At 33.6% G+C, this 20,532-nt stretch overlaps 1 protein-coding gene across 2 annotated transcripts in view; it reads left to right on the plus strand.

The window, feature by feature from the left end:
* The window catches only part of PIK3C3 (phosphatidylinositol 3-kinase catalytic subunit type 3), a 136,879-nt gene that overhangs the window by 34,466 nt on the left and 81,881 nt on the right, over window positions 1-20,532 (plus strand). For both annotated transcript variants that reach the window (XM_063076906.1, XM_063076907.1), the window contains exons 5-10: window positions 276-362; window positions 2,524-2,619; window positions 5,342-5,413; window positions 7,811-7,915; window positions 8,557-8,649; window positions 15,915-16,100. In XM_063076906.1, the coding sequence (XP_062932976.1) occupies window positions 276-362; window positions 2,524-2,619; window positions 5,342-5,413; window positions 7,811-7,915; window positions 8,557-8,649; window positions 15,915-16,100 (639 nt within the window). The remainder of the gene's footprint in view (window positions 1-275; window positions 363-2,523; window positions 2,620-5,341; window positions 5,414-7,810; window positions 7,916-8,556; window positions 8,650-15,914; window positions 16,101-20,532) is intronic.

Raw genomic sequence — 20,532 nt, forward strand, 5'->3', positions numbered from 1 at the left:
TATGGAACATGGAGGTACTTTCAGGAAATACTTCATTATTTTTTCTGCATGTCTAACCATGGTAGATTTGTAGACCTTTTTTTAAAAAAAAGAAATTATAATATCTTTTAAAAAAATGATTTGTCTCTTGCCAAATTTCTTAATCTGATAGTTGTGTATGGTTTCTGTTGTGTATATGAATGTATGTGTACCGTATATGAGGATGACATTTTCATTCTTTATCCTCCTTTCTGTTAAATCTACATTAAAAGTTTCTCCATTGTATTTTTCTGTAGCTCACCAAAGCTCATCGACAAGGACACATGGTGAAAGTGGACTGGCTGGACAGACTGACATTTAGAGAAATAGAAATGATAAATGAGGTGGGTTGTACTCCTCTATTATATTTCAAAATATTTTCTCCAGATTTCTAAATTCATTTTTTGAGAAGAATTGTTTATTGCCAGGTATGTCACAAATGTGGGGTCATTAGGGTTAACCCTTGTAGCTGGGAATTCTATGCTAATAAGTGGAAAACATGGGATATCTGCATTTCTTTTTTTTTTTTTTTTTTTTGTTCTTTTTTGTGACCGGTAAGGGGATCGCAACCCTCCTGCGCTCAGCCAGTGAGCACACCGGCCATCCCTATATAGGATCCGAACCCGCGGCAGGAGCGCTGCTGCGCTCCCAGTGCTGCACTCTGCCAAGTGAGCCAGGGGGTCGGCATGTAATGTCAAACTGTGAAGTAGGTAGTGGATAGCATAACTGCACCAAATAGCATATAAGTGAAACCTGTGCAGGCTTGATGGCTCACTTGTGTGTTTTTTCTCATGGCAACAACACATATGCAAATTCAAGTCAGTGTTGGGTAAAACTTTCATCAGCACAGTGCTACCTCTTCACTTCAGTTACCATAAATCATCTTTAGGAAGTCCTCTCTCCAAATTAATATATTGCTTGTCTTATGTACTACATATAGGACTCTGCACCCTTAATAAAGTTACATGATTGAAGTAATTTATTTTTCTCATTGCCTTGTGTATTGGGCCAGTGTGTCTGTTTAATTAAAAGATGGCTTCAGTGAGAGTCTTTCCAGAAGTTGTAACAAAAAAGTTTTTTTTTGTGTGTGTTTGCTCTAAAATGACAGATGTTTGGCCTAACATTCTGTGTCTAGAGAACAGAAATAACAATTATATTAATCAAATTAGGAGAGAAGAATATCAATTTTGTGGTATGTCTAGTTTACTATAAACCACCATAGGGTACAACTGTCTTAATTTATATTCTCTGAATAGTTTTCAGCAGGTGGAAAGAGAGAGAAGTTTCTAATTTTACAGTGAACCAATTGTAAAAATTAGATTTTAGCATTTTTCTTTTTTTAGTGAATGTAGTAGCCCTTAACATTTACTTTCAGTGTGAATATTGGGTATCTTTTCTAAATTTATTTATAGTACATCCTCATATAGTCAAACTGGAAGAAAGATTTACTTTATTCAATTTTTATAATAGTCCTATTCCAAAAATAGTTTAATGAAAAAGCTTACTTATATTTTTCTATTCTTCAACTTAGGTACCTCTGGATGTAGAAAATGTAATGTTAGGGCTTACTTTGCCCATCCTTTATCACTTTCCCACCCCTACTCTTTAAAAGATAGGAGACCATTACCATTGATTACCACAGTGGACTAGAATATGCTTCATAAAGCTGAACAATTTAAGTAATCTCTTTAGACCGTTATGATTTTATGCATTAGATTTAAAGCCATTTGTAAATCTGTTTTGGGTCAAGACCAATCACCCTTTTAAGCTTTACTGTATTTTCACTTCATCATCACTGTAGTATTTACTTCCTGTTTTTTGTTTTTTTTTTTAAGGGGACACACTTATATAAAGAACATTTTTTTATGTGGGGGAAGAAGTAACTATTTCCCCAGTATCCTTAAAGTGTTCATAATAATAATTTACAAATGAAAAGTCATCTTAAGACCATTTATAAATTCTGAAAAACTTGTAAAGGTTATACTATGTAAAAGTTATATGTAAAGCTCAAACAGACTCTGTCCATTACAAAAAAAAAATTGCATACTTTTTTTACTTTTGGTTTTTGTTACACTTGTATTAATTTCTACAATTAGATTATTCATATAATTTAGGGGTGAGCTATTCTTTGCTTAAAATTGTTAGAAATACAGAACATCATCTTTATTTTTTAAATAAAATAGGCCTCCTGCAAATGTATAAAAAGTACCTTTAAGATTTTATATGAGATCCAAACTACTGAATAAACCAAAACTGTTATTAAGTTTGAGGAAAGAGTTATAAGTGAATAGTAGACACTAATGGATGAAATAATAATGCTGTATATAATAAAATAATAGTGCTATATAAAACAGTTCATGTATATAATAAAATAAAAATTTGTTGTATTTGAACTTGTTCTTGATAGATGCATGTATTACTGAAATGGGAAAAGTGACACATAGTGATCTTTTAAGAGAATGTTGAAAATGATTTTTTTCCATAAAACAATTTTTTTTTTTATAGAGTGAAAAACGAAGTTCTAATTTCATGTACTTGATGGTTGAGTTTCGATGTGTCAAATGTGATGATAAGGAGTACGGTATTGTTTATTATGAAAAGGTATTTGCCTTGGAACTTTTTATGGTCTCTAAAATAGAGAGGGGAGGGGAAACATTAAAAAAATTACTGTTCCTGCTGAGATGAATTATTTGGTTGCAAGATAGCAGCAGACAGCTGTCAGCAGCAGCTGTTTATGGATACACAAATCAAATCATATAGCTACAACAAGATTACAAAAGCTGATCATTCATGTAATGCAGTTCTGGGTTACAGATTCAATAAGTATGCAAGTGATTAAAAACTTTTTGATTAATTGTTCTGCAAATCGTGAGTTGGACACAAAAGTAATAGTTTTATTTACAATTATTATTCATTTGAAAAATAAAAAGAGGAAAATATTTTTTAAGTGGTAAGCTATTGAAAGTTAAGTATTTGTTATTTGTGTATATATGCAATTTGTTGGAATTCTATATGTGACACATAATTGTGCTTATGAAAGACTTCATAAATGTAGATTTATTTACATAATATGGGCAAAATTAAGAAAACCATGTTACCATTAGGCTGAGAAACAGAATATATGCAGTTATGGATTTCTTCTGGTCTATTCATTATGTGAAATTAAGTAGTTCTGAGCTAGGTATGTAGCCACTTGAAAAATATCTGCCTTATATGCCCGTTAAAGGGTTTTCATTTAAGTACTACAGAAATAATTGTATGTATAGTTCAAAACCACATAAACCAGGTTAACTTCTATGATTGTGGAAATAGAAGACAAGTGTTTAAATCAGTGCAAATGAGGACAGACTTTCAATACATCGCATAATTGCAGATGAATATTTCTTCTACCTTATAACTAAGTTATATGCAGTCTATTTATTCATTAGAAGCAACCCTTTTTTTTTTTTTTTTTTTTTTTTTTTAAATGTTCATTTATTTTTTATATATTGTCCGCTTTTGAACTCCTCAGGTCAGAAAATAAGGTCCTACAATGTATTAATACCCTGTCTTCTTAGAAGCAACCCTTTTAAGATGTATTTACACTTTTGTGTTGTTAAAGCTGTCCCAAGCGATTTTTAAAATATGTATACTTTTATAACTATAAATTACTATATGAAAGGTTTTTATGGTAAAGGATAAGGGTTTATATAGTTAATTTATAACCATTTTTGTTGTATTTTTCAAGTTAGCATTCACATTTTTTTCTCTTTATCTTTTATCCCTTTTACTTTAGAGAAAGGTTAGGAAAAGGTTGTTTCAGCCTTTTATTTTATAAATAATTCTCCCTGTGGAAAAAAGATAGGAAGATAGACTAGCATTGTTTATTAATTTATTAGAGAAACTGCATCAAAAAGGAAGGGAAATATAGCTGAGTGAAATTGCTGTGTCACCAACATTTTAATAAAATAATATTTTACATTTTATAATGATATGTAGTTTCATTAATAGTGTTATTTCCTACCCATATGGATTTTATATTGCAAAAACATGCTAATGGAGATGGTACTTTTTAGCATTGGAGATGTAAAGTATCTTTTGAAAGACAGCTTTGATAATAGATGAAATAATAACAGAATAGAAATTAGAAGAATTTCAAGTATTTTTGAAAAGGTTATTGACCCCTTTCTACTGTTTCCTGAAAATTGCTCATAAATTAATGCCCGTCTACCTACCCTGTCATATTTCCACTTAGTGTAAAGATTGTTGGGCCAGTGTATTGAATCTAATGGAAATAGACTTTCTTGTCACCTGTCTTTTGTGACAGATAGCCCTAGTGAAGATTACTTGTCACAGTTGGTCTGATAAATGTGTTTCCTGGTGTTGTGACTGAGAACAAGCCTTTTAAAGAACGTCTGTGGGAATTTGTGGTTTTCTGTAAGACTCAATTACTGAACTAAAGTTACAATGCTTCCCGTCTTTTCAGTCTCTTCTGATTTTATTGCACATATCTAAAGTTGAAAACATACTAACATTTGGAAATTGACAGAAAAGCTTGATACTAGGTATACAATCGTGAGGAAATGAATTTTGACCTTAATTAGTCTAGCCTTTTCTAGTATATTTGACAGTGATATTTATTATGCTGAATTACCTTTATTGCCTGAATTGGATAAAAATAAAAGCCAACATTCTTCAAAAACGATAACATGAGCGAAATAAGGCAGCTATATTTCTTAAAAATTGATCAATTCTTATTATTCAAGTTTACATTGTGTTGAGTATGTATCCCACTGAAAAGCAAGGTTGCTGCATCTCCAGCTGTGTAAATTTGTCAAACATTAACCCCACACTTAAAATTCTGCTCTTTTGAATGGATCTCAATTGTGATATCTTGAAAAGTTACCATATTCATTCAGTTTTTGCAAATGATGCAACATATCCGTTTTGCCCATGTTTTAATTATTCTGTGTGGTTTCTTCTAAGTTTGCAAATTAGCGCCTATTGTTTTTGATCCACTATCTTTATGAACAAAGTTAAAAAAAAAAAAGAAAAAGAAAAAGACCAACAGAAACAAATTTCCAGATCTCATATTTCTAAAACTGTAATACAAATTTTTGTTAGATTTTGTTGTTCTCAAAATATTTCATCAGTAACAAAAGATGTAAAAAATGGGTATGTATTTTATAATATGGTTCAGAGAAAATAAAAATTTTTTTAAAGGGAGGAATGATGCTCATTAAATAGAATTAAAATACATTAGAGTATACAACATTATGTATTGTTTCTTATTATTTGGTCAAATTTTCTTTTTTTTCTTTTAACTTACTGCTCTCTAATCCAGGATGGTGATGAGTCATCTCCTATTTTAACAAGCTTCGAATTAGTGAAAGTTCCTGATCCTCAGATGTCTATGGTAAGATATTGTCCCAATTTTTAGGGTGGAACTTCTCTTTAGAGTGACTGTGACGTAGACCCACACCATACACTCTCCTGAAAAAAAGTAAGAAGTAACCACCTCAGTAATCTAGAAGTTATTCATAAGTCCACTTCAGCTATCTAGATTCAGGTTCAGATGACATTCTAAAAATAAGGTCAGGATAGTATAGGTTTGAGCAACCATTTTATTTGAATTATTGAAAGAACTAGAGAATGTAGTCTTGGAGTAAATACTTGGTAGAACAGGTACTTGAAGGATTGTCATCATACAGAAGGGAAATTTGCTTATAACAGGAGGATCCTATACCTAGGATCAATAGATGAAAATTTTAGGGAGATCAAGTTTGTTATAAAATAAGCAAGATTGTTGTAATTATTAGAACTATTCAATTTGGAGCATGGTGACTTAGGTGATGGTGGGACACTTATCTATTAATGAATTAATTATATTAGTTACATTCCTAATCAGATCAAAATAGATTAAAAGCAGCACATTGGATGATGAAAACATGATGACTGAGATAAGTTGAGGTCATCAGATCAGGAAGTGTAGTGGCTAATAGCCTAACATCAAAGGAAGAGATGGGGGGAAGAAAAGTAAGAGCATAAAACATTAGAGAAAAGGTCACTTGCGGATTTCGTAAGAGCAAACACTCTAGATACTTTAATAGTCCCTGTGCATAGTACTTGTATAGTAAACTCCGGTTAACATATCTAAAATTGAGACTGAATTTTCAGTGTAAAATCAAATTATGTTTTGCATTTTGGATATTCAAAACACACAGATGGATGCATTCTATGGTTTACTTTCAAAATGGCTTGAGTGTAAACAAGTTTTGTTATATGGAATCATAGGTATCACTTATGTGTAACTCCTACCAAAATGTCAAGTAAATGAGTTGTCTGTATGTTTAGTGTCTTCTTTTCTGAAGAAAATGCCCATCAACAATTATAGCTGTTTTAATTATTTTTTTTTCATATTGTAGATGTTGTAACTAAAATAACAAAAATGAACTAGAGCCCCTGTTAATTTTTTTTTGTTTGCAAGACATCACCTAGGAGAAAAACTTTTTACTTCTAAGTGAAAGCAAGCAAGCACAAAAAAAGATAAAAAAGGAAAAATTTACCCCTTTGTCTTATTGTCCTATTGATAAAAGACAGACTTTACTTCTATAATTACAACGATATGGTACTGAAACATGTACATACAGAAATAGACTGGTTGAGCAGAATAAAAAGCCCAGAAATACATCTGAGTATGTATGGATATTTAGTATATGATAATGGTGGCATTTCATTACTGGAGTATAGTGCTAGGGAATGGAACTTAGAAAAAAATAAAATTACAGTAGATCCATATCTCACTTCATACATAAGGAAAAACTCCAAATGGATCCAGAATCTAAATGTTAAAAAATGAAGCTATACTAATACTTTACTCTCAGTGTAGGAAAATAGTTTCTAACTATGATCCAACATTCAGAGGCAGTAATGAAATGATTGATAAATTAGACTACATTAAAAAAATGGCATGGCATGAAACACTATCTGCAAAGTCAAAAAATTGTTAACAAGCTGGGAGAATATACTTAATACATATATCACAGACGAAGGGCTGATATGTAAAGAACTCTTAAAAATTAAAAGACAAAGGATCATAAAGCCAATCAGAAATTAGGGAAAAGACATGAACAGAAAATTCACACATGCAGTAAGTAGATAAATATGAGGGTACTTCAAGAAGTTCATGGAAAAATAGAATTAAAAGATAATATGAATCTTTCCATGAACTTTTTGAAGTACGCTTGTAGATAGATGAATATAAACAATATAAATATGTGTATTGCCTTAAGCAATGACAGTATGGTTAAAATTAATGATTTTGGCCATCGGTAAAGCAGTCAACATCAGGTGTGTGTATTCAAGTATTATGATCATTATCCTTGCCCTCTGTAACTGAAGTTTAAATTACTACTAAGATGACAGTACAGTGATGTCACAAGATCGCTAGTAGCTAATAGGAGGAGGGAATGCTTTAGTCTGAGTTGTCAGGGAAAATTTTAGAGTGAAGGTGATATTGGAGTGGATAGAGGATGTGAAAACCTTGAATATGTAGAGAGTGAGGGGTATATGTTTTAAGAAGCTGTACATATTAGGGCACTGGTGGAGCTTAGGTCATACTTAGTTTCCCAATCTCAAAATGGGTACATATTTTTAAAAGATACATAGGGGATTAAAGTACCAAAATGAAACACTTAGTATTATAAAATGGTTGTGAGTAAGTATCTATTTACTTTTTATTCTGACTGGCTATTGAAATTTCCTTTTGGTAAAGTTCACATTCTCAATTTTAATATTTGTAAATAATTTATAGGAGAATTTAGTTGAGAGCAAACACCACAAGCTTGCCCGGAGTTTAAGAAGTGGACCTTCTGACCACGATCTCAAACCCAATGCTGCCACAAGAGATCAGTTAAATGTAAGAGAATTTATAGAATATTAATATAAAAACAATTAAATGGGTATAATGGTTGCAACTGATGTGCTATCACTTCACAAAATGACTTAGATGCATATTTTTTCCAGGTAATATCAACAGTTTATCTGCAGTTTTATTATCATTGGGGCCTTTCAATAAATTTATTAGCTCTCTCTCCAGAGCTACAAATAATATATACTTTCATGATATAGCATTCTTAGAAATTGTCCCTAAGACATTGTCTGAGAGAGGATTTGGTGTGTACTCATGCATTGTTGTATACGTTGACTTGAAAGGAGGAAAATTTATTGTTTTTTTGTTTTCTTTTTTGGTAGTGGTGAGGGGGGGATTGTTGTTTGGGTTTATTTTATTTCTGGTTGAATTAAATGAGCTCTGTAGTTTTATACTTTTATATGGAGTATGACTTTCTCATCTTTTTCTTCCCCTTACATTCCAATAGTATACTTTTTAGATTGATAAGTACAGGAAATTTGTTTTATTTGGCTGGATGTACATTCTCCTTACTTGCGTAGTAGTTCTATTATAGGAATATTTAAATAAGTGAAAAATTTTTAGTGAAATGGAAATACATAGCAAGTATAATTGGCAAAAGTCATTCTTTTTTGTTGTTGTTGTTATAGATTATTGTGAGTTATCCACCAACCAAGCAACTTACATATGAAGAACAAGATCTCGTTTGGAAGTTTCGATATTATCTTACTAATCAAGAAAAAGTGAGTGCCTTGAATATTTTCATATATCAGATTTATCAACATACTTTGTTACTAATGATGAAGATGAGGGAACTGCCATGGAAATGTAGAGTTACTGCTTATTAGGTATAGTGAGGCAAATTACTTTGGAAGCGTGGTTTCCTTATTTTTCTAATGGAGGTAACTATCCTTCACAGGTAAAATAATACAGGTGAATAACCTGTGCAGAGTATCTTGTGCACAGTGTCTTCTTACCTCTTTGAACCCGGGCTACTAGGAAAATATTTACAGTATTAGAAGTACAGAATTCCAGAGGAGATATGGCTAGAGGGAGAATATGAGGAATATAATTTGAAATGTGGAAATTGAGTTTGTGGAGTAGCATACAGCTTGGCCTGCAGGATAGTGGCTAGGTCAGGACTTGACATTTGCTTTCCATAATGAAACCATGAATGGGTAAAGTTTCTGGAGGGAGAGAATTGTGATGAGGTAATCAGCAGTGAAATTGAGTTGGAGACTTGGTTTTGAGTTTTACTGTTAGCACTAAGAAGCAGGCAAATTACTTCACCTGTCTAAGCTTTAGTTTCCTCATATTTGATATGAGATAATCACGATAGTGAACTTTGTCTTTTTTGATCCTTAAAATTCACTGTAAATTTTTAGAACTGAGGGTCAGCGGCTAACTATTAAGGTATAATGATAACAATCAACATTTATTAAACAGCTACTATGTTCCAGGAATCTTTTAATCAACCCCTCAATGTATGTATTATTGTCACTGTTCCACAAACGAGGAAACTTGAGCCTTAGAGAGAGTAAGGGAACCTGTGTAGAATCACAAAGCTTATAAATGCTGCCTCTTGATATGCTTGCATTTATACGTTAGAAGAAAAGGGAGTCTGGAGATGAAGAAAAGAGAATTGTAGAGAAAAAATTTGCAACATCGTGCATGTGCCTTAGCAGGAACTCTGAAATGCATTAGGGGCAGAGGAAAGAAGCATTAGGAAAATTAATATATGTGAGGAAGCTGTTATATAATTATGTGAGAATGAATGAATTAATATGTTTTACAGTCTCATGAGATGATCTTTAACTACTTCGTTTTAACTTGTTTTTTTCTGAACCAATTGCATTTCCTTAATTTCTAAAGTAAAAATAAAAATTTGCAGCTCATTTTAACTCTTCAGCTTTTTCTCTTTATCAGTTATTGATACCTTGGGAAATTCTTTGTAGATGAATCATATTTATTCTCCTTTGTATTCATAATGAGAATGAGGAAGAATTTTAAATTTACTGTAACTTTGAGTGTTATTCTCTTTATCACTGAACAAAAGGAAATATTCATCAGCAGAAACACAGGTTTGTGATCTTGTGCTTTATAAAAGGATTGAGTTAGTGTCATGATATGTGTTACATGAAAAATAACTTCGGTCACAGAAATTGCATCTTGAATGCAGCACAGTGTCATCTAAAATACACAGCAAGATATTGAATTAAACCTGTTAGAATATATAGGTTTCAAGAAGCATAGAATAGATTTACAGAGCAGAACTTCCTTAGATGGAAAGGCTTGCAAGAAAGATTGTTTGTTTAAACAAGTAGTCACTTTCCACCGAAATTCAATTACTTCTAAATATGTGCAAAAGAAATAAAATGCTGAAGTGATATAAAGTATGTGACAAGTTTCATTTAACTAGTTGATCTCAAGTTTTCAAAAGGTGGGTGATGAAACTTCAATTCTCAGGACACATTATAAGATTCTTATAACCACAAGAGTGGAGTGAACAATATTTTTTAATGTTCAGGAAGCACTTTTGAGCAAGCCAAATATATATTGGCCTTGAATTGACCAGAGGAATTATTCACATATCTACATTTGTATTCTTGTAATAATTTGAAGTGGGTTTTGTAGAAAATAAATATCCCCATACCCTGCCCCTTAATTTATTTACACGAAGAAACTCTTTCATTGTCAGGTTCTCAGATATTGTGATTTAGGTTATTTGGCATTTGGGCCCTGAGGCTGAAAAGCTTTTCTAGATAGAAGGCAGTACTCAGAAAACAAATGAGAAGAAATTGGTTCTTACATATAGTACTTTTTATTTTTTAATTAAATCTAGTCTTTCCACCTATTTTTTCTAAATGAAATGTCTTAAGCAGTTCAGATAAAAACCCTCTAGTCTGAACATGATAATTGCACCTAAAAGTTCACAGTAATAACTTCGTCCAGTAAAACCATTTAAATTTTTGAAGTATTTAAAAATTTTTGGTCCACAGCAGGTAAGAAGTGACTCATTTTCGTGGAACTCAAAATGTGAATACTATAATTTTCAAAACTAGCTTTTACAGTGGCCTTTCTTCTTATAAAAAATGTTAATTAAAAATAACTGTTATATTAACTCCACACCTTTTGATTATGCTTGGGGAGAAAAAGCAGTAGAAAGAGTTACATATGGTGAAGATAATAGCGATCACTAAATGTTCTTATAAGGATGCTTCTGAGACAGTGACATCAGGACATTAATCATATTTGTGTCTTCTGATGAGAAGTTAATGGTGAACTACAGCAGAAGTGAATTCACTTCAGCAAGCATTTATTATCAACTCTTGGTCTAAGGCTTTGGGCTTTGAGGTATCATGTCCTCATATTAATATAAATTAAAATTATTTTAGGAAGGATATTTACACACAATCAAAACGGGGAAGTATAAGCTATCAGTTGATTAAGGGTCATTGTCTTAATAAATATATAGGTAATTACTGTAATAGAAATATGGAGATGACAAGGTCAGTGTGCTATGATGTGAGGGAGGCTTCACAGAGCAAAGATTGGCCTTAAAGTTTGAGCAGGCTTTGGCATTTATTATTTGATGATCATTTTTCACGGGGAAGAAAAGCATGAGTCATACTGATTGTTATGTTCAAGAGACAGAAAAGTTTGTATAATGGTTATGAAGTAGAAAAGATGGCATCAGATTGTGATGAGCCTTGAATTCTACCCTCGGGAATTGGATAATACTGGCAACAGGAAAAAATGTGTCCTAACAAGGGATATTTTAAGGAAGATACACTAGGATAGATTGGAGGAAGAGTCGAGAACAGAAAAAGAGACTTAATTAGGAGACTTGTACAGATTTAGAGAGTGTCAGCCGTGGGCGCAAATGCCAGTAACCTACATCACATTTCTGAGAACCCGATACTGAAAGAACTTCTTTGTGTAAATAAATTAAGGGGTGGGGTATAGGAATATTTGTTTTTTACAGAACCCATTTCAAATTATTACAAGGATACAAATGTGGCTGTGAATTTCTGTTTCTGATGTTGTGAGAGTGGTGTTGGAGGACAAGGTGTAGAGAAAAATATAACTTTAACATATGCAATTTGCTTCTGTACAAATGCTTGCTAAATACGAGAAAACATAACTAATGCCATTTTAAGTAAGGCAGCTTCTAAGGGGTTATGTAAAGGCCAAGCAGAGTCAAGGCGGGCCCAGGCACACTAGATTCCAGGAAGGGAGGAACCACCACCTGGTTCCAGGGACCAGCTCCTTATCTAGAGGCCGCCTGGCCTGACCACAAGAAAGATAAACGATTGGGAAATATACTGTTCCTTATCGGTGTGCCAGCCAGCTAAAGACCACCAATAAATCTAAAGGTCACCTCAGATAACCCGTAAGCAGTATACAACTCATCCTATTGCAAAAGTCTGTCTAAAAACTGTTTTTATAATAAAAAGCGCCTGTGTTAGGGGCTCGGGGCCGCTTCTGTCCTGAAGACAGAGCAACCCCAGCATGCTGGAATAAAAAAACCTCTTGCTTGATTGCAGCGATCTCTGTCTCCTGGTCTTTGCGAGATGAGCCTTCCCAACAAGTAAGATTCGCACTTTCGGGCCAGTCTTACAAAGGGAATGAGAGGGTACAAGTAAGTTGATTTGCAGACAACTCCCAGGGGATAGGCCTGAATGCCTGAAATAAGGAAACAGCAGGTAGGAGGAAGAGGGTGAGGAGATTTTTTTCATTTTTGAGTATTTTGAATTGAAAATATTGGAAGAGCAGCAAAATAGAAATTTCTGGTAATTGAGTTGGGTAGAAGTTAAAACTAGAAATATGTGTGATAAATATAGTATTTTCTGCTCTGAAATAATTTTGATTACAATGCTAAGAATAGAAGATAATAGTGAGGTGATTTTTAAGATTAAAAGGGAGATTAACAAAATATTTTTAGCTATAATAAAACAGTTTTATTATGTTATACTGTATTTAATGTGAATGGTTAACATTTGACATTAAACTCAACAGAAATAGAATAACAATAATAAACTGAAAATAAAGTAACATTTATCAAGTATTTATTATATACAGGGTTTTTATTTATTTATTTGAAGTACTTATATATGGTTTCTAAAGATTTTACATTTATTAACTTATTTAATCTTCACCACAACTCAATGAGATAGGTTCCTTAAATTTAAATAATGTGCTCCAGGAAAAAAGATGAAGATAAAAGAAAGAAAAGGTTAAAGAAAAAAAACAGAAAAACTAAAAAAACAGAAGAAAAATAGAGAAAAACAAATAATGTGCTCTAAGTGACTCAGCCATTAATTGATGGAGCCAAGAATGAGGATTTCAACCCCGGCACCATGGCTCTAAAGCCTGTACTCTCCACTTAACCTGTGGAAGCTCTAGAATCCTGTATCTTTACATGGATCAATAAAGCATCTTTAAAAGACCTGGGTTTAATTATCATCATTATTATTGCTATCTTCAAATTCTTCCACTTTGTCTTTCTCACACATCTTCTCTTTTCCTTCTTCATTCTGTTGCGTCCTTCATTACATATGTAACATTCAGCTTTATAAAGTTGTGAAATTATTTGTACAGTGCCTTAAGTTCCTTGGTAACAGTTTATTCTATTAATCTCCCAGATAAATCTGAGAATCAGGGAGTTTAGATTGTTTTAGTTATTGAATTGAGTACATTAGCATGCTGCAGATTTTGCTAATAAGTACATATCTGCACATTTCTATTAAGATTGTTACGTACTATGAAACAGAAAAGCTTTCACTGTAGTTGTTTAAGAAGTATTGCTCTGTTTCCACATTCAATTTAGAAATACATAGAAGTGAAAAATAAATGCATGGAATAAGTTAGTAGGGCATTCTGTGTTCTATATGGATAGAAGGAGCATTATACCAAATGGTGTGTGGAGGGTGCAGAAGAAATGGACAGCTGTCCTTGGGGAATGCAGACTCCAGTTTTAGAGATAAAAATGCCCACAAAAGCATTTGCAGTAAGAGGAACATCATATAAATGACCGTAGTAAAATTGAGCATTGTGTTGAAGAGCATAAGGAAGGCTTGTAGACAGGAGGTAGGGAATCATTTATGAAATAGGTTAACTGCTGAGGCAATAAGGGCAATAAGAGTTTAATGAAATAGAGATTTGGGTTGTGGTGAGAGATGTCAGTGGAATGTTTTGAGAAAGAAGCCAAGTTTTTGTTGTTGTTATTTATTTATTTATTTTTATAAACTATAATTGAAACCACATTATAATGGTACGGCAGTCATCTTCAAAGAGTAGAAAGGCTGTCAACGTGGTGTCGGGTTAAATTTGCTCTCATTATCTCCAGAGAGTGAAACTGACCAATGAAGATGTTTTTGTCTTTTGGGTCATTATAGTTTAAAAAGGAAAAAAAAAAATGGGTTAGCTATCTATAAATATAATGGCTACTTTGGAAATTAGTCAAAGGAATTACTTAAGTAAATATTGGTCTCTTTTTGGCAGTGATGTTGTAGGGTAACTTCTGCTGACAATGGGAGATTCTGCTAAGATGACTTCCAACTTGAGCTTTTGAGAATTTGTGTGAAATGATTAGAAGAGAAACTGGTATTGAGGCTCTTAGCTAGAAAGCTATGTCAGACATTAGATGTGTGATATAATGAGAATCTGCCTGAGAGGAAATACAGGAAATATTGCTAGGAAATAATTGACAGGGATTAGCAATGGATTTAGGGAATCAGTATTGGTGGAGTAATGGCTCCAAGGGGCATGGGCTTAGCCAGGTAGGGAATGGAAGTGCATTAATAACGAGGCACCACCTAGTGGGAGAGGCATGACTGAGAGTCAGTTGGTGGACCTGGATTCTAGGTCTAGCTCACCCAACATTTTGAGGTGCGGTTATATATGATTTAATCATTGGACTAGATTATTTGCATAGTGCCTTTTTTCTTAATTTAGTAAAATCAAGAATAAGTTGGGCGTGAAGTTTCATTTTGTGTTGTACTAACAGAAGTGTTTTGTGGTCTAAGTGGACATTTTTTTTTGATGACTTGATTAATTTGCTATTGAAAAGATTTTAGTTGGGCAGAGTAGGAATTTAAAATGTTAAAGTTATCATTGTTCAAGAGATAATTCACAGGTAAATTCATAGAAGAAAATGTCTTGGGTCCAGCCAGACAGTGTTGCCCGTGAGATCTGACAATAGGGGTTGCTCTTTATGGAAAACAAATATGTATGTTTCTTAAAACAGCATTTATAATTTATGCAACCATGCATGACGTGCTCCAAGGTAATCTACTTAATTGACAGTCTTGAGAAAACTTAAGTGTATTTCCTGTCTAGAGAACTGAGGTTCCACATAAATGCTACAAATAGCCAACTAACTGAATGAAAGACCATTTGTTGCTGCTTCTGTACTTACCCATATTTGTGCTTGTTTTCTTTTGAATTTTTGTTTGGTTTCCTATCTTTTTAAGTTATTACTTCTCAGAGAGACATACATATGCCAATTTGTTTGAGTCCTCATGTGTGAGTATCTAGGTCAGCCAGTGATCATACCCTGGGGAGTTGATTGAGAGTGAGGCTAGTGGTAGGAATTTCTACCCTTGCTTAGCTTTTGAACTTTTCATTTAGTGGAATTTTGTGTTACAGCGTTGATATTGTAAAATACAGGTTTTCTCCAAGGCACCTTGGAGTTCATGAGACATGTCTTGAGGCCTACAGTATTTTAAAATAACAAAAGTAAAATGAAGAAAAGACTTAAATTAAAAAATTCGTAGTGCTCTGCAAGTGATTTGGCCTGGAAAATGTAATTTGGGAATGCTTTTTTTTCTGTTCTGCAGAGCTTCCTTAGGATCATATGCGTAACTTCATTCATTGTTTACACAAGAGCCCATCACTGACTCTGTGACTCTGCCATCAGTACCAAATAGAATTCTGCCACCCTTGATCTTTCCTATGCCAGGCAATAGGCTGTTGTTTCTAATTTTAAAATCTTTTCTGATTTTAGGCTTTAACAAAATTCCTGAAATGTGTTAATTGGGATCTACCTCAGGAGGCCAAACAGGCATTAGAACTTCTGGGAAAATGGAAGCCAATGGATGTAGAAGATTCCTTGGAGCTGTTATCCTCTCATTATACCAACCCAACAGTGAGGCGTTATGCTGTCGCCCGATTGCGACAGGCAGATGATGAGGTACACTATTATTCATTACTCCTGTTTGGGTACATTTTAAACTAGATCCTAATTAAAGACTATGTGTATGTGTGTGAGAGAGAGAAGGGGAGAGAGAGAGAGAATTTTTAGAAGGGAAGAGGATATACTTGGTGTGTTTTCAGAAGTAAAATTAAAATATTCCTCCAAGGACTCCTCTGTGAAATGAAAATTTACTTCCTGATCTGTTACGTGATAGGACAATCTCTCCCAGGACATTTACCTGGCAGCAGAGCTTGTACTGCTCTGTCTGGAAAAAGGAATTCTAATGAAAAATGGTTTAATGCAGCACCAGCTAGGGAATAATTCAGATCTCCTCTATCAGTCAGTATACATCAAGCCACATATAATTGTAGCCTTGAAAAGCCCTTGGGGCCTTTAAAGCATAGAGATGCATGGTCATCTTACTCTCCTTCAAACTCCTCCTTTAAACTCATTTGCTGACAATTATGTGTATATGTAGATTTTCTGAAGGTATTTTTGAATACTCTGGGAAGCAAAGACTGCAAACTTTATGCTGGCTATTTATATACATGAAAGTCCATCAGGGAAGGAGGAACACTGTTGAAATGAAGCGTTGCTAGATTTTGAGTTTTAGTAATTCCTAATTAGATATACTAACCTAGCAGTTTTTCTCTTCTTAATTTTTATAGGGTGAATGTGTTCTCAAATACAACCTAATAGTTTATCCTAGCATGTAGGGCTTGTAGAATGTGGAATGACTCTTCTCAAGCCTCACTATATATATATATATATATATATATATATATATATATATGAATGCTGATCCCATAGAACAACTATTATCAAAGACATTTTTTTTAAAAAGTGAGATCATTTTGGATTAGTAGTGAGATCTGAATTTCAAGAAGCAAACAAAGCATTTATTAAAGGCAATAGTTGATGTGTGTATTTAATTATAGTAGAATTTAAACACTAAAGTAAATGGTATAGTGAACCCTTCTATATATTCATCTGTCTTCAGCAGTTCCTAACTCATAGTCAATCTTGTTTCATCTATACCATTCACTCTCTCTATCCTAATCCCCTGCCCTCCACTAGATTATTTTGAGACAGTTTTCTGACTTCTGGCTGACTGGCTATAAAACAGGGGATCCCACGACCCCCTCCTTGAGTCCAATAATTTGCTAGAATGACTCATGTCAAAAGATAGATGTACAACGAGTTTAATTGGCTTTTACTTGCTGTTCTAGAATTTTGCAGCACCTTATTCTATAAAACAGAATGAGTGTTCCAATGAGCTGAGCAAAGGAGGTTGGGATTATAGACAGAAAAGGGCTGAAGAAAGCAGAAACAACAAAGAGTGGATTAGTTATTTCAAAGTTACTTTCCTCATAAAGGTTAAAGCTGAGGGAATTTCCTTATGGCAGCCAAAACTGGTCTGTTTGGGGATTTGGCTATTGTTTCTCTCTCTCCTGAGTTCTCTGAGGAACACATAAACGAGCTAATTTTGGCTTGGTGGCATGGATCTTTAGCATGAGTAACTCCATTTTGGTTTGGTCTGTTGGGCCTATTACAGGTGCTCAGTTTAAACCAGTGGCTTCCTGTAAATTTTATTTAACCCGAAACTCAGGGAAACATTATTTACTATTGCTAATTTATTACAAAAGACACTTTAAAGGATACAGGTGAACAGATGAAGAGATACATAGGATAAGGTCCTGAGCATAGGAGCTTCTCTTCCAACCCTCTAATCACATGGCTGTTTCCTCTGGCATTCAGCTTCTAAGGGGCTTTGTAAAAGTCTCTCATGATCATAAACTCAGGTGTGGTTGAAAAGGGCTTGTTATGAATCACAAAGGACTTCTTTCACCCTTGTAACTCTTGTCATTTAGGGAATTACAAAAGTTTTAGGGATCTGTCCAGGAACCAGGCACAAAGACCCAATAAATATTTCTTATATTACAGTGTCACATGTATATTATATATATTCTGTCAAAGCACAAAATTACAACAAATTTAGTTTAGGGTCTTAATTTATAGTGATTCTAGAATTGGGCAACATGTTATACCATAAAATAGAGTAAGTGTTCCAGTGAGCCGAGCAGAGGAGGTTGATTTTATAGACAGAAAAAGACTGAAGAAAGAGAAACAACAACAACAAAAAATGATTAGTTATTTTAAAGTTATTGTCCTTGTAAAGTGGAGACAGGAAAACAGAACAATGGAAAAATAACTGACTAGTTAACATCAGGCTATCTCTTTTGTGTAAGGATTAAAGCAAAAGGAACTTTATTATCATATCTGTTAAAAGAAAAACTTTAGACTAATTAAATTTAAGAGAGTTTAATTGAGCAAAGAATCAGGCAGCCCCGGAACCAGTATAAGTTCAGAGCTACTCTGGGCTGCTGAGGGGTCAGCTAAGATTTATAGACAGAAATGGGAAAGTGACATTCAAAAAATGGAAATGAGGTACACAAATAGCTGGATTGGTTACGGCTGGACATTTGTCTTATTTGAACATGGTTTTAACAGTTAGCTGCCTGTAATTGGCTAAGACTGGGCTACTTGTTACAAGAAGAGGTTTGCACATCAAGTTAGGTTACAAGAGCAGGTGATGGTCTGTTTACACATCAAGTTAGGTTACAGTTCACTATGTCTGAAGAAACATTTAGACCAAACTTAAATTAACATTAAGTTAAATTAAGTTTAATTTAATTTAAAAAATTCCCCTGTTTGGGAAGTTGGCTGTTATCTCTTTCTCCTGGTTTCTCAGAAGGTCAGATCACAAGCTAAGTGAAGTACAACTTAGCAAAGTGACTCAGTTTTTATTTTTAGTCTGGTCTGTTAGGGTCTAGTGTAGGAACTTAGTCCAAAACAGTGACCTCCTGTAATTTTTATTTTACAATTCTTATATATTCTTCCATATTTTCTCTATGCAAATTGCAAGTATATGTATGCATGTATAGTATATATAACTCACTTTTAAAAAAATTAACATAAATGGGAATATACTTTTAAAAACTTGCCTTATTAGCCAAACAGTATATCTCAGACAGTGTCTCATTCCCAGTGTATTTATTTGGTGTCCATAAAGTTTGGAAACATAGGCAAACTATCATCCATAATGTTGTCAAGGACATGTTTAATCTGTGAAAAAAAAAATACCGTGTTCTGCTCTTTATGGATACCTGTTGCAGGGGAGGAACTACCTTTTTTCTTCTCTTCATCTAGGTTCTCTGCTGGGCCTCTAACAAAAGACAGATTAGCAATAGAAAAGCATACAATTGTATTTAATGTAAGTTTTACATGACATGGGTGACTTCATAAGGAAATGAAGACTTGAACAAATAGTTAAACCTAAGCATTTTTATACTATGAATAGTGGAAAGTCCTGGAAAATGTGATAAGACAAAGGAGTATGAGCTAAGAGTTGTAAACTAGAAGAAACAACCTGTTCATTCAGATTTCTCTAGGTGTCCCTTCATTCTTTGAAGATAAGTATGCTCCCAAGGTATAGGGAGGGCACCTCTCACGTGAAGGTCCTGCTTCAGAGGAAGGTCAGAGTCATTCCTACACCTGCTGTTTCTCAAATTCCGTCAACTTGATATTTTTGAATGCTAAGGTGCTATATTTTGGGGTAGTGTGTCCTGTCTCTGTAGATCTACCTTATTCTTTTTAAACAGCAATATGATATTTTACTGTGAGTTTATTTTTTAATTTACTTAACCAGTGAGCCTCTTTTGATAAGCATTTATTTTCAATCTTTTGCTATAACTATTTTGTAGTGAACAGACTTATGTAGGTGTGTGTATGTGTGTATGTGTTTAAATTAAGAATGGCTTTGAACACTCTTTTGGCACCTGTTCATATCATATGGTTACTCATCTTTAATTTATTAATGTACTGTTAGTGTGCTGATAGATTTCCTAATGTTATACTAAAAGCCATACACTTGCAAAATAAATCTTAATCTTTTAAAACCTTTCTGAATTTGATTTGCTAATGTTCTATTCAGGAATCTTTAAAAGTCATATTTCTTACTGTTGTGTGGTCCAAAATGAGAGAGATTCCACATTAGAATTTATGAGGAAGTGTGGCATTTGAGATATACGTTGAAGGAAATATTGAATTTTCACAATTGGAGTTTATATTCCAAGTGGAGAGAGCAATATGAGCAACAGCAAGAAGATTGAAAAGCGCAGCAAGAATACAAAGTATTTTACTTCGAAGGAGTAGGATATAAGTAGCTGTTGGGAAGGCAAAATTGGAGCCCATGTCTCTCAATTGAAAATGCCTATATGAAGAGTTACTCTTAATTCAATAAGAAATGGGAAGTCAGTGAGTGATTTTGACATAGGACTTTGCATTTGCACTCTGAGGCATTAGAATTAACTTCTTCTTGAGAAAAATGGTGATCACTATCTAGATAAAATTTCATAGCTCTTGGGAA

Source organism: Cynocephalus volans, chromosome 13 (genome assembly GCF_027409185.1).
Source record: "Cynocephalus volans isolate mCynVol1 chromosome 13, mCynVol1.pri, whole genome shotgun sequence".
Lineage (NCBI taxonomy): Eukaryota > Metazoa > Chordata > Mammalia > Dermoptera > Cynocephalidae > Cynocephalus > Cynocephalus volans.